Raw genomic sequence first — 12,559 nt, 5'->3', positions numbered from 1 at the left:
GTGTCGGTATCTGTGTCTACTATTTGGGATAGTGGGCATTTTTGAGACCCCGAAGGTCCCTGCGACATAGGGACAGACATGGGCTGACTCCCTGGCTGTTCCCTAGCTTCCGCTTTGTCTAATCTTTTGTGGAATAAATTTACATTAGCACTTAAAACCTTCCACATATCCATCCAGTCAGGTGTCGGCGTTGTCGACGGAGACACCACATTCATTTTCTCCTCCTCCTCCTGAAAGCCTTCTACCTCAGACATGTCGACACATGCGTACCGACACACCACACACTCAGGGAATCCTCTTATCTGAAGACAGTTCCCCCACAAGGCCCTTTGGAGAGACAGAGAGAGAGCATGCCAGCACACACCCAGCGCTATATGACCCAGGAAAAAACACTATATAAATATATGTTTACCCAGTAGCGCTGTTTGTACATACATATATGCGCCAAATTATGTGCCCCCCCCCCCCCCCTCTTCTTCAAAACCCTCTTTCACCGTGGAATAAGCAGGGGAGAGTCCGGGGAGCTTCCTCTCAGCGCTGTGCTGTGGAGAAAATGGCGCTGGTGAGTGCTGAGGGAGAAGCCCCGCCCCCTCGGCGGCGGGCTTCTGTCCCGCTCAAATATACTAAAAACTGGCGGGGGCTCTTTATATATACAGTGCCCAGCTGTATATATATATATTTTTGCCAAAAAAGAGGTTCATATGCTGCCCAGGGCGCCCCCCCTGTGCCCTGCTCCCTTACAGTGACTGCCGTGTGTGAGGTGTATGGGAGCAATGGCGCACAGCTTTACTGCTGTGCGTTACCTCAGTGAAGATCATGAAGTCTTCTGCCGCCTCTGAAGTCTTCTTTTCTTCTCTTACTCACCCGGCTTCTATCTTCCGGCTCTGTGAGGAGGACGGCGGCGCGGCTCCGGGACGGACGGAGAGGGTGAGACCTGCGTACCGATCCCTCTGGAGCTAATGGTGTCCAGTAGCCTAAGAAGCAGAGCCTTGAAACTCACAGAAGTAGGTCTGCTTCTCTCCCCTCAGTCCCTCGATGCAGGGAGTCTGTTGCCAGCAGGCTCCGTGAAAATAAAAAACCTAACAAAATACTTTCTGACAGGAAACTCAGGAGAGCTCCCTGTAATGCACCCAGTCTCCTCTGGGCACAGTAGTAAACTGAGGTCTGGAGGAGGGGCATAGAGGGAGGAGCCAGTGCACACCCATACCTAAAGTCTTTCTTAAAGTGCCCATGTCTCCTGCGGAGCCCGTCTATCCCCATGGTCCTTACGGAGTCCCCAGCATCCTCTAGGACGTAAGAGAAAGTAGTACTGTGCATGTGCGCGTTCCACCTCATGCACACGCAGTACGCATGAAAGTTACAGTGTTTACTGAGCATGTACAGCCTTATTGGCTCATTCATGCCCAGACTAGAGACAAGTGCTGTTGTTAATTGTGCATGCGCTATACTTGAAGATACTCTGGGGTCTATTAATGAAGCAGTGAAAAGAGTGGAGAAAAGGACCAGTGGAGAAGTTGCCTATTGCAACCAATCAGCTTTGAAGGAATCCTTTATCCAGTACATTCTATAAAATGTAAGGGATATGCTGATTGGTTGCCATGGCAACTTCTCCAGTGGTCTGTTTCTCCACTCTTTTCACTGCTTCATGAATAGACCTCTCTGTAATTGGAGAAAAGCCCCTGGCCAGAGCAATACACTACCAGCAAGGGCTTATTAGAAGTTTACCAGATGACCAGGTTGCACAGGATATTGAGAGACACCTCATGAGTATCTGGTAACAAACTGCAGTTCAATTTGTATCACTAAAATACAGAATAAAATGTTCTACTGTGAGAGATATTTCATAGCCTTGACAAGTGCTATTTTTATTGTTGCTCATTAGCTATATAAAATGTCTATTTATTAAAAAAATAAAAATGGTCATCAGTAAGTTGTAACTTACAGTATTGTCGCCCACTTGGCATCGCTTCTGAGCATACATGACCTGGCAATGGTGGGTCACACATGTGCACTGCATGTGGAACTTGGTCTCTGGCCCAAGTGTAGGTTCTATAAAGGGCCCTACACATTCGGCGACCCGCCGCTGAGCTGCCCGACGGCCGTTTCTTCACTCCCCCATCACCCGGCTCCATAGCAGTGCATACTAATATGGAAGAGATTGTCCATATTGGCTTGCATGCATAAGCGACCTGGCACCAACGATGAACGAGCGCAGGGCCGCGCATCGTTCATCTTTGGTGCCTACACACTGAACGATATGAACGAGTTCTCGTTCAATATCGTTCAGTTATATCACCTAATGTGTGGGGCCTAAAAGAAATAAAAACAGAATCAGCTGTTCATTCTCCCTTAGGAGCTTATGTAATAGCCTGCGAGCTGCACTATCTTCAGAAATTTTGGCGAGTCGGCCAGTACTTTATTAGAGTGGCAATCATTTAAAAGGCAAAACCAGGTTGGTTTTGACTTTTAAATGATCGACTCTTTAAAAATGCAGGCCGACTTGCTGGAATTTCCGCAGTGTGTGCAGCTTGCAGGCTATTACATAAGCCACTTACACTTTCTGCCTATATTTTAACTGTAGTGTAGGGCACATGGGGTGATATTGCAGGAAAGGGTTCTTTAGATAGCCATTTGGGATCGATTGTTCTGTTTCGATGCCTTGTTAACAGTTCTATGTGCCGCGCATTGCAAAATAATACAAAAAGTAAATTCCTTTATGTAAAAAATAAATGGCGTAAAGAACCAATAAAAACTACACTACTTAAAACATATAATTTTGTAGAATTCTTTGGGGGACCTTTATCAAAGCTTGGGGAGAGATAAAGTGGAAAGCGATAAAGTACCAGCCAATCAGAACCTGACATTTTTCAAACACAGCCTGCAAAATGACAGATGCTGATTGGTTAGTACTTTATCTGTCTCCAAGCTTTGATACATCTCCCCCTTTTTCATGTGTGAACTGATTGTGTAATGTTTTTTATTTTCGCAAATGTTTTCTAACTAATAGGTACCAGCAGTGCTTCTATGGAGTTAACCTTACCAGTTTGCGGAGTGCTGCAGTTGATGAATACTTCAGACAACCCATTGTTGTAAGCTTTCATGAAATACAGTGGTGAAGATGTGGAAAAACGAATTACTTTTTAATGTTGGGTGAGAAGTGAGATGTCCATGCAAATGCAATGTTGAACTATTAAATCCACCCACACAGATTAAAATATTCAGGGTGCAGAAATACAAAACCCCTGCAGTGTTGGGGATACTTACCCTTATCATTCAGGGCAAATACTTTTGCCAGAACTTTTTGGCAATTATTGGATATAGTGTTGCCATTATCTTAGCGAGTAATACTGATTAATCTGGTTAGACTCCTTACATTCTATAATTTCACTGCTGATATGGGCTTGTTCAGTAAATCAGATTCTTTGTGATGTTCCTGGTGTTTAATTTTATCACGTTCCTGTATGGGACACATGTTGACAGCACATGAGCCTTCATAGAGAGCAGTGAGCATCATCAGGGGCTACTGATTTGAAGCACTGGACATACAGTATGGGTTTTGTTCAGACCAGGCTTTAGGTGTGTGGAGTTTAACTGTTATGTGGCGCCTATGCTTACAACCCCTGTGTCACACATACATATCAAAAACCTTTCTGGTTCTCAAGGGGTGAATGTTCCGTAAAGGTCCAAACACTGTAGTAATAAAAAGAAGTAATAAGACCACTCAATGAAAACAAAAATCGGGCAAATAACACGTCAGTGAAAATAAACACTAAGATACAAAAATACAACAAACTGCTGTAAAAAAGGGTTTAGAGGGTTTATCTTTAGTGATGAGAAACTACCATGTACAACATAATTTGTTATTTCACAAAGAATAAAAAGTGTTAACAGAGACCGGAAGATACAGTATGGGGTATATTCAATTGAAGTCGGAACTGCCGTCTTGTCTGAAAGACGGCAGTTTCAGACTGATTTAGGTCAGAAGGGGTTCTGACCTATTCAATAGGGGCTGTTTTTTTCCAAACAAGTCGGGAATTCCTGTCTTGTCGGAAAACACGTGGATCTGCAGAATAGCCGCGGATCCACGTGCTTTTGTCGGAAACGCGGACAAATCTGACAAGTTTTGGCCCTGTTTCCGCCAATCACAATCTGACTTTAAAAAAAGTCGGATTGAGAAGATGAGGACAGGAGAGGAGACGGAGCAGGGACGGGTGAGGAGGAGCTGAGAGGAGGAGACGGGTTGTAACGGAGCCGGGTGAGTGGCGCTTGCTGGAGCCGGGTGAGTGGCGCTTGCTGGAGCTGGGTGAGTGCCGTGAGCTGCAGCCGCGGTGTTTCCTGCTGTGTCCTTTCAGAATGTCAATCCGACTTTTAAAAAAATCAGATTGACATTGTCGGGAATGGCCAAATCCTGTCGGATTTGCCCATTCATTGATTTGTGCTTTGTCAGATCCTTTCCGACAATGGTTGTCAGAAAGGATCCGACTTGAATTGAATATACCCCAGTATGTCTGTATATTTGGGTGATAGTGGATTTAAAATTCCACTAAGATTGTGAATAATGAAAAATATTTTATGTAAAATACTGTGTAACATGTTGACACTTTATAAATAAAGGTTAATTAAAATATTGACTAATCATTAAGTTTGCACAAGTTAACCTGTTAGTTTATCATATTACACTTAGACCCTAATTCAGACCTGATTACAGCAGCAAAATTGTTCTCTATTGGGCTAAACCATGTGCACTGCAGGGGAGGCAAATACAACATGTGCAGAGACAGTTAGATCTGGGTGGGGTGTGTTCAAATTGAAATCTAAATTGCAGTGCAAAGATAAAGAAGCCAGTATTTACCCTGCACAGAAACAATATAACCCTCCCAAATGTAACTCTCTCTGCACATGTTATACCTGCTCCTCTGCATTGCACATGGTTTTGCACATTAGAGAACAATTTTTCTGCTGTGATCAGGTCTGAAATAAGCCCTAAGTTTGGAATAGCAAAAGAAATGTATTGTCTTTAGCATTGATCTGTACCAGGGGCATATAAAGAGTATAGGGGGCCCGTGTGCAGTCTACGTCTGGGGCCCCCCTCTCTAGCAGCACATTAGTGAGGAGACTCTCTTTTCTCTCTATTTTTCTGGCAATTGTTCTACTGTGCTTGTGAAAATGCCAGAAAAATGGTCACTGCACCATTTTCCCAGTAATTTGTGTAGCACTGCCAACAAGGGATGCCGGAGAGGTAAGTATTGTAGAAATGGGTACAGGGTGTGCCGCGTGGGCCACCCTGGACACAGGAGTCTATGTGCATTGTACACTCTGCACCCATTACAGACATGCCACAGGTTTGGACAAAATACTGGATAAAGGGCCTAATTCAAGGTTGATTGTAAAACAACATTTTCCTCTAATGGGCAAAACCATGTGCACTGCAGGTGGGGCAGATATAACATGTACAGAGTGAGTTAGATTTGGGTAGGTTATATTGTTTCTGTGAAGGGTAAATACTGGCTGTTTTATTTTTACACTGCAATTTAGATTTCAGTTTGAACACACCCCACCCAAATCTAACTCTCTCTGTGCATGTTATATCTGCCACCCCTAGAGTGCACATAGTTTTGCCCATTTGAGGACAATGTTGTTTTGCAATTAACCTTGAATTAGGCCCTAAGTACTATAGTTTATGTTAAAGGACTAATAAGCCCAAAATTGTGAAAGTTAATATTTAACACATAAAATAAATGTAGTTGTTATAGTAATTATATAATCCTTTGTCACGAAAGCATTGCTAAGAGTTCAGTGTAATTAAATAACCTTCCTCCTGTTTCTCCATGACAAATAGATCTCACAGTATGTTTACTTTTCCTCAGTGACTTGTATGTGAATCCACCAATCTCCAGTCTATTTGTGTACAACACTCCTGAGTGTCTGTTAGATGTTTGCTGACATGAATGAGATGGAACAATTAGCAATCTGGACAAGTTTATTTAATTCATAGTACAATTGATAAGCTCTGTTGAAACAGTAGTCACATTCATGAAAACAGTTCCATGCAATGAAGCTATGTTTCTAGACATTTTTTTTTTCATTTTCACTCCTAAATGAGATATCTACACACATAAAATACTCCATAATACTAAAATGTTCAGGACTTTATTCATTGCGGTTGCTGCAATATTTTTCTAAGTATTTTTAATAGTGTATAGGGGGTATACCGCACAGGAAGATGTTAAAGTATAAATTAGATATTATAAGTACCAAAATACAATGATAAAGAAAGAAAAGGCAATCTTTCTATTCAATCTTAGATTTGGTGGTGCACCCTAAGTCAGTAATGAAACATACAACAAAAAGGAGAAAAGAAGACTCTTTTATGGGTGCACTCTTAAATGATCTTAAAGTATTAGAGATAAGATAATTGATAAAATCATTTAATTTTTATTAATATCACAAATAAAATAAAACATATAGGGGTATATGCAATTGCGATCGAATTGCCGCGAAAGTCGAAAAACGGGCCATTTTCAACAAAAAAAACATGTCGAATTGGATTCGACAATGCAATACAGTACTTTTCGTCAAAATACCTGCCGTTTCAGATTCGACTTTTTGCAAATCGACATTTTCAAAATTCGACATGTCTGCAAGGGTCAAAATGCTGCTTTTCGACAAAAGTATATTCAATTGAAGATTGTCGATTCGACAACAGTGCTTTTCGACAGTAATTTCGTCAATTTCATTCCGCCTCACTTTGCTGGCGGAATCTAATAAAAAAAATTAAAAACATGTTTTTTTTTGTGTTTATTTTATTGCTAATAGCATATCTATTTTTATTAGAAGGGATTATGTACTTGGATGGTCTATCTTTGACTCACAAGTATTTTTTAATAGATTTTTAAAAAGAATATTTTTTTCTTCACTCTGCTGAGGGGAATGTACCCATGCTTCAACAGTTTTACCCAGGATACAAATCTGCAAAACCACTCCAGTATTGGACCAGTTTACCCCACTCCACCATGGATGTCCTACTTGTGATATGGACCTGAACCACCGCCATGTTAGAGTCACTCATTCAGGTGAGATGTATTGGCCAAAACTCCATCTTGTCTGAGTAACCTGTGTATATGCGCAGTGTTGCTGGGACCTTTTGTTCTTTCCCAGGGTGGAGGAAACACTCTCAAATTACCTCCTTATTCTCTTCCACAGGTCTTGTGGAGTATCCTTCCGATTTGCAGGAACCAGCGTGGATGAAGGGACCGGACAGTTCCCCTGCTGTACCATGGGCGACCTACTTGGGATGTGGACCTGAACCTCCGCCATGTTGCAGACACCCCCCCCCCCCCTCAGGTGAGATGTATTGCCCAAAACTCCCTCTTGTCTAAAAGTAACCCAGGCATGTCCCAACTGCGGCCCTCCGGCATTTGCAAAACTGCATATCCAATCATGCCCTGACACAGCAATGCTTACGCTGTGTCAGGGCATGCTTGGCTGTGTAGTTTCTCAAGTGCCGGAGGGTTGCATTTGGGACAAAGGCCAATGTAACCTGCTTGTGTTCAAGTGTTGCTTGTACCTTGTCTTTGGATGACACCATACTATTCTCTTCCACAGGTCTTGCGGAGTTTCCTTCAAGGTGCAGGAACCAGCGTGGATGAAGGGACTGGACAGTTCCTCTGCTGTACCATGGGCGACCTACTTGGGATGTGGACCTGAACCTCCGCCATGTTGCAGACACCCCCCCCCCCCCCCTCAGGTGAGATGTATTGCCAAAAACTCCCTCTTGTCTAAAAGTAACCCAGGCATGTCCCAACTGCGGCCCTCCGGCATTTGCAAGACTGCATATCCAATCATGCCCTGACACAGCAATGCTTACGCTGTGTCAGGGCATGCTTGGATGTGTCGTTTCTCAAGTGCCGGAGGGTTGCATTTGGGACAAAGGCCAATGTAACCTGCTTGTGTTCAAGTGTTGCTTGTACCTTGTCTTTGGATGACACCATACTATTCTTTTCCACAGGTCTTGCGGAGTATCCTTCAAGGTGCAGGAACCAGCGTGGATGAAGGGACCGGACAGTTCCCCTGCTGTACCATGGGCGACCTACTTGTGATGTGGACCTGAACCTCCGCCATGTTGCAGACACCCCCCCCTCAGGTGAGATGTATTACCCAAAACTCCCTCTTGTCTAAAAGTAACCCAGGCATGTCCCAACTGCGGCCCTCCGGCATTTGCAAAACTGCATATCCAATCATGCCCTGACACAGCAATGCTTACGCTGTGTCAGGGCATGCTTGGATGTGTAGTTTCTCAAGTGCCGGAGGGTTGCATTTGGGACAAAGGGCAATGTAACCTGCTTGTGTTCAAGTGTTGCTTGTACCTTGTCTTTGGATGACACCATACTATTCTCTTCCACAGGTCTTGCAGAGTTTCCTTCAAGGTGCAGGAACTAGCGTGGATGAAGGGACCGGACAGTTCCCCTGCTGTACCATGGGCAACCTACCAGGATACCACTGCATCTCTGAAATGCCCTATTTTACATTTTATTAACTAATAATTTAAAGAAAAACCACACAAAACTTCTCATTTTAAAAATTTATTGAAGAATTAAAATTATTTTTTTTTATTAACAAAATTAAATGTAATAAAAACAAAAAAAGTAGTGTGTTCTTCTTTACATTCTTTTCTTGTGTAGAGATCTGTGAAATAAAAAAAAGAAATTCCATATTAAGTAAAGACACTAATGATGTCAAGTTCATTCCTTTCCCAAGAACATTTGTGGAACCACACAGCCCAGCATGACCCATTGCTGGACTGTGTTGTTCCCCAAGTGCAGGCGGTCCAAAGTGGCAGAGTGGTGTCAGTGGTCAGCACTTTGACACGCCTGCACTTTGGGAACCACACAGCCCAGCATGACCCATTGCTGGACTGTGTTGTTCCCCAAGTGCAGGCGGTCCAAAGTGGCAGAGCGGTGTCAGTGGTCAGCACTTTGACACGCCTGCACTTGGGGAACCACACAGCCCAGCATGACCCATTGCTGGACTGTGTTGTTCCCCAAGTGCAGGCGGTCCAAAGTGGCAGAGTGGAGTCAGTGGTCAGCACTTTGACACGCCTGCATTTGGGGAACCACACAGCCCAGCATGACCCATTACTGGACTGTGTTGTTCCCCAAGTGCAGGCGGTCCAAAGTGGCAGAGTGGTGTCAGTGGTCAGCACTTTGACACGCCTGCACTTGGGGAACCACACAGCCCAGCATGACCCATTGCTGGACTGTGTTGTTCCGCAAGTGCAGGCGTTCCAAAGTGGCAGAGTGGTGTCAGTGGTCAGCACTTTGACACGCCTGCACTTGGGGAACCACACAGCCCAGCATGACCCATTGCTGGACTGTGTTGTTTCCCAAGTGCAGGCGGTCCAAAGTGGCAGAGTGGTGTCGGTGGTCAGCACTTTGACACGCCTGCACTTGGGGAACCACACAGCCCAGCATGACCCATTGCTGGACTGTGTTGTTCCCAAAGTGCAGGCGGTCCAAAGTGGCAGAGTGGTGTCAGTGGTCAACACTTTGACACGCCTGCACTTGGGGAACCACACAGCCCAGCATGACCCATTGCTGGACTGTGTTGTTCCCCAAGTGCAGGCGGTCCAAAGTGGCAGAGTGGAGTCAGTGGTCAGCACTTTGACACACCTGCATTTGGGGAACCACACAGCCCAGCATGACCCATTACTGGACTGTGTTGTTCCCCAAGTGCAGGCGGTCCAAAGTGGCAGAGTGGTGTCAGTGGTCAGCACTTTGACACGCCTGCACTTGGGGAAGCACACAGCCCAGCATGACCCATTGCTGGACTGTGTTGTTCCGCAAGTGCAGGCGTTCCAAAGTGGCAGAGTGGTGTCAGTGGTCAGCACTTTGACACGCCTGCACTTGGGGAACCACACAGCCCAGCATGACCCATTGCTGGACTGTGTTGTTCCCCAAGTGCAGGCGGTCCAAAGTGGCAAAGTGGTGTCAGTGGTCAGCACTTTGACACGCCTGCACTTGGGGAACCACACAGCCCAGCATGACCCATTGCTGGACTGTGTTGTTCCCCAAGTGCAGGCGGTCCAAAGTGGCAGAGTGGTGTCAGTGGTCAGCACTTTGACACGCCTGCACTTGGGGAACCACACAGCCCAGCATGACCCATTGCTGGACTATGTTGTTCCCCAAGTGCAGGCGGTCCAAAGTGGCAGAGTGGTGTCAGTGGTCAGCACTTTGACACGCCTGCACTTGGGGAACCACACAGCCCATCATGACCCATTGCTGGACTGTGTTGTTCCCCAAGTGCAGGCGGTCCAAAGTTTCTTGAATATATACATTGAAACATGGCTTTACTCACCTTGGTACGCACAACACGAACTACGCCGTCCACTTCAATTTTCCACCCAATCCTATGAAGAAGCCAAAAATAAACACTAGTGAATAGTAAATTCACACAACAGTGAAAGCCTATTTTACACCAATACAAAAAGGAGTTTGTTTTAAAAAAAAAAAAAAGTGGTATCAGAATAGCTCTTTGGCCCATCATACATGTAACCACAAGGAGCATTCATCAGTTACCACACGCGCCCACATACATGCCCGCGCATGTATGCCTAGACATAAATCTCCTTGGTAGTATCCTGTCGGGGGGGGGGGGGGAGCCCAACACACATATAAAACAATATTAAGAAAAAAAAAACTAATGGGAGGGGGAGAAAGGGAAACATGAAAAACATGAGTAAATAATAAAACAATACGACCGGGCTTATGGTGGTTATTGGCCATCCGGATCCTCTTCTTCCTCTTGATGTGGCGTCGATGCCCTGGGCGGCTGTGGGGTGTGTTGAATTGGCCTCGGTGGCCGTGCTGGTGTAGACGTGGTGGCCGGTGGTGGAGGCATCTGGTAGGGGTGGTACATCCCTGTATATCCTTGGTACAGCTGTGACCATCCATACCAGGATCGTGGTGGAGCAAGGGCAGGAGGCGTCCGTGTGGCTTGTGGTGGCGGATGTGGTGGTTCACCAGCGTGTTGTTGAGCTGGCTCTGGGAGCTTATCATAGATCATCTGTAGCATTGTTGCGATGATCTGGTGGCTGGATGCGGAATGTCGTTGGCTCTCCGACATGTTGTCAACGCTGTGTGCCAGGCATGATGTGTTATACACCAGCCGGTGGATGGATGTGGCCAGAACATGAAGGATGTCCATAGTCTCCCTGTGATCTTCTCGTCTGGTCTTTTGCGTTTCTGCCGTGCTGTCTGCAAGAGCCTTTTGCATGTCAACCAAACCGTTTGCCATCTTATCCATTGTCTTCTCAATGGCGTCCAGTCTGGTTCCAACGACAACCCGAAAACTATCCTGGCTGACATTCATCTCTGCTGCCAGGGTGTTTACCCTCTGAATATTTGAGGGATCCTGCCCTTGCTGGACGTCTGCCACCAATTGCATTTGTGAAGCTGAAAAGAAAATTAGAAATTAGTATACACATTCATACATTTGTTTGAAGGTTCACAATTTGATAAATAATCACACAGGGATGTAGAAACAGCGGACTGCTGCACTTCCACCTCGTCGTCCGACGAATCCTGTAGGAGATCCGGCCTGAAGAAGGGACCAATCCCCGACGCAAGTCTGCTGCTGGTCCGTGGCACCTCTATTTGCAAAAGAAAATAAATAAATAAAGTTAATAAACTATACAAAAATGGCAACCCCCCCCCCCCCCCAAAAAAAATAAAAATAAAATAAAAATAAAAACCTTCTCCATCCGGTGGTGCCGCTGCTCCAGGAGCTTCACTTGTCCTCAATTCTGGAGACTTTTCAAGGGTATGGCTGGATACGTCTGCACGGCTGTCTTCAAACCCAAGAAAAGTCTCGTCCGTTAACCCTGTAGACTCAAACAGTTCGGGTGATGGGTCCACAAGGGTAGTGTCTTGTTGAGGCTCTTCGGTCACAGTCCCAGAGCTCCTGGAGAGATGACGAGCTGGTGATGGCCTGCGCGCAGGAGATGTAGTTTGGCGCCCAGCTGGTGGTGTGGTCGCCAATGGTGTCTGGTGCGCAGGTGACGTTCTGCGCGCTGATGTCTGGTGCGCAGGTGATGGTCTGCGCGCTGACGATGTGCGGCGCGCAGGTGATGATCTGCGCGCTGCTGATGCTTGCTGCGCAGGTGATGGTCCGCGCGCTGCTGCCGATGCCTGCTGCTCAGGTGATGGTCTGCACGCTGGCGATGTCCTGCGCGCAGGTGATGTCCTCTGGGCAGGCGTGTCTGGGGAAAAAGAACAAACACATTAGCAAATAAAAAAATAAAAAAAAGATTAGTGCAGCTCATCTGAATGTTTTCTTACCATCAGGCCTCCTTTTGGACTGCTTGTCTCCCGCCGTCTTCCGTCTTCTGGGCGGTTCTTCCTCCTCGGGAAAGCCAGCAGGACGGCTAGAGTCCACACCTCCGCGAACTCCTTGGATCATGACAGGGTTCATGCGCCTTTTTATAACGTTCTCCCAGGGTAGCCACTTCAGATTGAGAGCCAGACCACCTCCCGTAGCTGTCTCATGTCGGCGCTGAATCCCC

General features: G+C 45.9%; 1 protein-coding gene across 2 annotated transcripts in view; it reads left to right on the top strand.

The window, feature by feature from the left end:
• LOC134896907 (histone-arginine methyltransferase CARM1-like) overlaps window positions 1-12,559 on the top strand; it is a 279,833-nt gene that overhangs the window by 203,267 nt on the left and 64,007 nt on the right. For both annotated transcript variants that reach the window (XM_063913959.1, XM_063913958.1), the window contains one exon: window positions 3,008-3,089. In XM_063913959.1, coding sequence (XP_063770029.1) covers window positions 3,008-3,089 — 82 coding nt within the window. The remainder of the gene's footprint in view (window positions 1-3,007; window positions 3,090-12,559) is intronic.

This window comes from Pseudophryne corroboree, chromosome 1, assembly GCF_028390025.1.
Source record: "Pseudophryne corroboree isolate aPseCor3 chromosome 1, aPseCor3.hap2, whole genome shotgun sequence".
NCBI lineage: Eukaryota > Metazoa > Chordata > Amphibia > Anura > Myobatrachidae > Pseudophryne > Pseudophryne corroboree.
The sequence above is the reverse complement of the archived record's forward strand: the minus strand, read 5'-3'. Positions and strand labels throughout refer to the sequence as shown.